The 1,924-nt window shown below is 51.5% G+C and overlaps 1 protein-coding gene across 1 annotated transcript; it reads right to left on the minus strand.

Moving 5' to 3' along the window:
* Positions 1-225: 225 nt before the first annotated feature.
* On the minus strand, positions 226-1,239 carry LOC144167948 (uncharacterized). The gene has a single exon (XM_077697066.1). It carries the CDS (start codon positions 1,237-1,239, stop codon positions 226-228), a length of 1,014 nt encoding a protein of 337 aa, XP_077553192.1.
* Between the last annotated feature and the right edge of the window lie 685 nt (positions 1,240-1,924).

The following is a 1,924-nucleotide window of genomic DNA, read 5'->3' on the forward strand; positions in this document are numbered from 1 at the left end:
TGTCCAGCTCGCGTTGCACGAGTTCAGCCAGTTCGACTGCAAGGACAGCTCCACATAACTCGAGCCTTGGAACAGTAGGGTCGGCCGGTGGTCCCTGCTTTATTTTTCCCATTATGAAACCCACATGTCACGTTCCCTCTTCGTCAAAAACATCGTAGGTACGCCACAGCTGCGACGGCTTTTGTGAACGCATTGCAAAAAATGTGAATTTCCTTCAAGCATTGTTCAAGTTGCGTAAGTCCGGGTGATCTTCAGGTCTGCCAGTGCCCCAAGCGAGCTCTTCCAGTCTTCCCAATCTTGCGCTCTGTGAGCTGGAAGTGGAGCATCGCAGTCGTAGCCTTCCGCTCTGATCTCACGCAAAAAGTGTTTTCCCCGTGCAGTCACTCGAGACGCAATACCCAACGGGTCGTAGACGCGATTAACAGCGGACGGAACACCACGCCGCGTGAAGGGTCTGCCTTGAGGTCCTAGGAGCACGTATACGAACGTGTCCTCCAGCACATTCCAAAAGAGCCCAAGACTGCTTTGCGCGGGCATCGTCTCTGCAGTAAAGTCGAGTTCTTTTAAGTCATTTGCGTGATCTTCAACCGGAATTGCTTTTAGCACGTTCTCCCTGTTTGAAGCGATCTTGTGAAGTCGTATGTTCACCATTGCCAGCATCTCCGGTGTGTTTCGCAGCACGTTAATGGCGTCTTCCTCGGTGGGAAATGACTTGAGGCCATCGTCGACGTAGAAATCTCTTTCCACGAACTTCGCGGCTTCCTCCCCGTAAAGCAGTGAGCCTTGTCGAGCCCTTCGCCGAAGTCCATAGGTAGCCACAGAGGTCGTTGGGCTATTCTCAAAGACGTCCAGTTTCATGCGGCATCCAACCATCTCTTTTGACATGTTCTCGAACCGGCAGAACCTAAGAAAATCTCGATGATCTTCACGAACAAAGAAACTGTAAAACAATTGCTGAATGTCTGCCATCACTGCAACTGGCTCCTTCCTGAAGCGTATCAGCTCTCTTATGAGAATGTTTGTGGGATCCGGACCTGTGAGAAGGACTCTGCTCAAAGGCGCTCCTTTGTACTGAGCACTGGGGTCGAAGACGACCCTGATCTTCTCTAGCTTGTGAGGGTGGTAGACCCCGAACAAAGGAAAATACCAGCACTCCTTGCTATGAACGATCGGTGGAACAGGTTCTGCATAGTCATTCACAAACAGTTTCTTCATGAAGGCCACGAAGTGTGCGCTCATTTCGGGATTCCTACGCAAAGAGCGACGTAGTCCCAGGAGGCGGGACAAGACTTGTAGCCTGTTGTTTGGCAGCCGGGATCTCGGTATGCGAAACAGAAGAGGACCAACCCAGCTCTTAGACTGATCTTGGACGAACTCGTTTTCCATTATGTCAAGGAATTCACTATCTCTTATAGAGGGAGCGAGCTCGTCGTCCTCACAAGTTGTTTGGAATAACGTACAGCAAAGTTCTTCGGTGCGTTGCCAACCCGTAATCCAGCGTGGAATCATGCTTGCCAGGTGACGCCAGGATCGGGTGCTCTTTCACCACAAAAGGGTAGACACAAGGTTCTAGGAAAGATGGAGGTCTGTCGCTCTCAGATGTGAGTTATTTGCGCGTTGATGGTACCTGGCTTCCGCGTCCGGCCGATGCAAATATTCCCTACTATCACCCAGCCAGAGTCGTGCTTCTGGGCGTAAGGCGCATCGTGCGGACCATTGCATGTCTGACGCACCTTATGGGCCCTAATGATTTCCCGGACAAGAAGAAGCGATATTTCTGGCTCTGGCTCCAGGGGAGGGATGAAACTGGCCATCGACTGGAGATGTGGGTAGCACCGAGCAGCTTAACGTGTTGGTATTTTGCTCCTGCTGTTAGGAATGTCACTGCACTCAAGCAACGGTGGAAGCTTTAGGTCGACGTCAC

Source organism: Haemaphysalis longicornis, unplaced genomic scaffold (assembly GCF_048455015.1).
Source record: "Haemaphysalis longicornis isolate Haplotype H1 unplaced genomic scaffold, Haemaphysalis longicornis Haplotype H1 scaffold_2, whole genome shotgun sequence".
Classification (NCBI taxonomy): Eukaryota; Metazoa; Arthropoda; class Arachnida; order Ixodida; family Ixodidae; genus Haemaphysalis; species Haemaphysalis longicornis.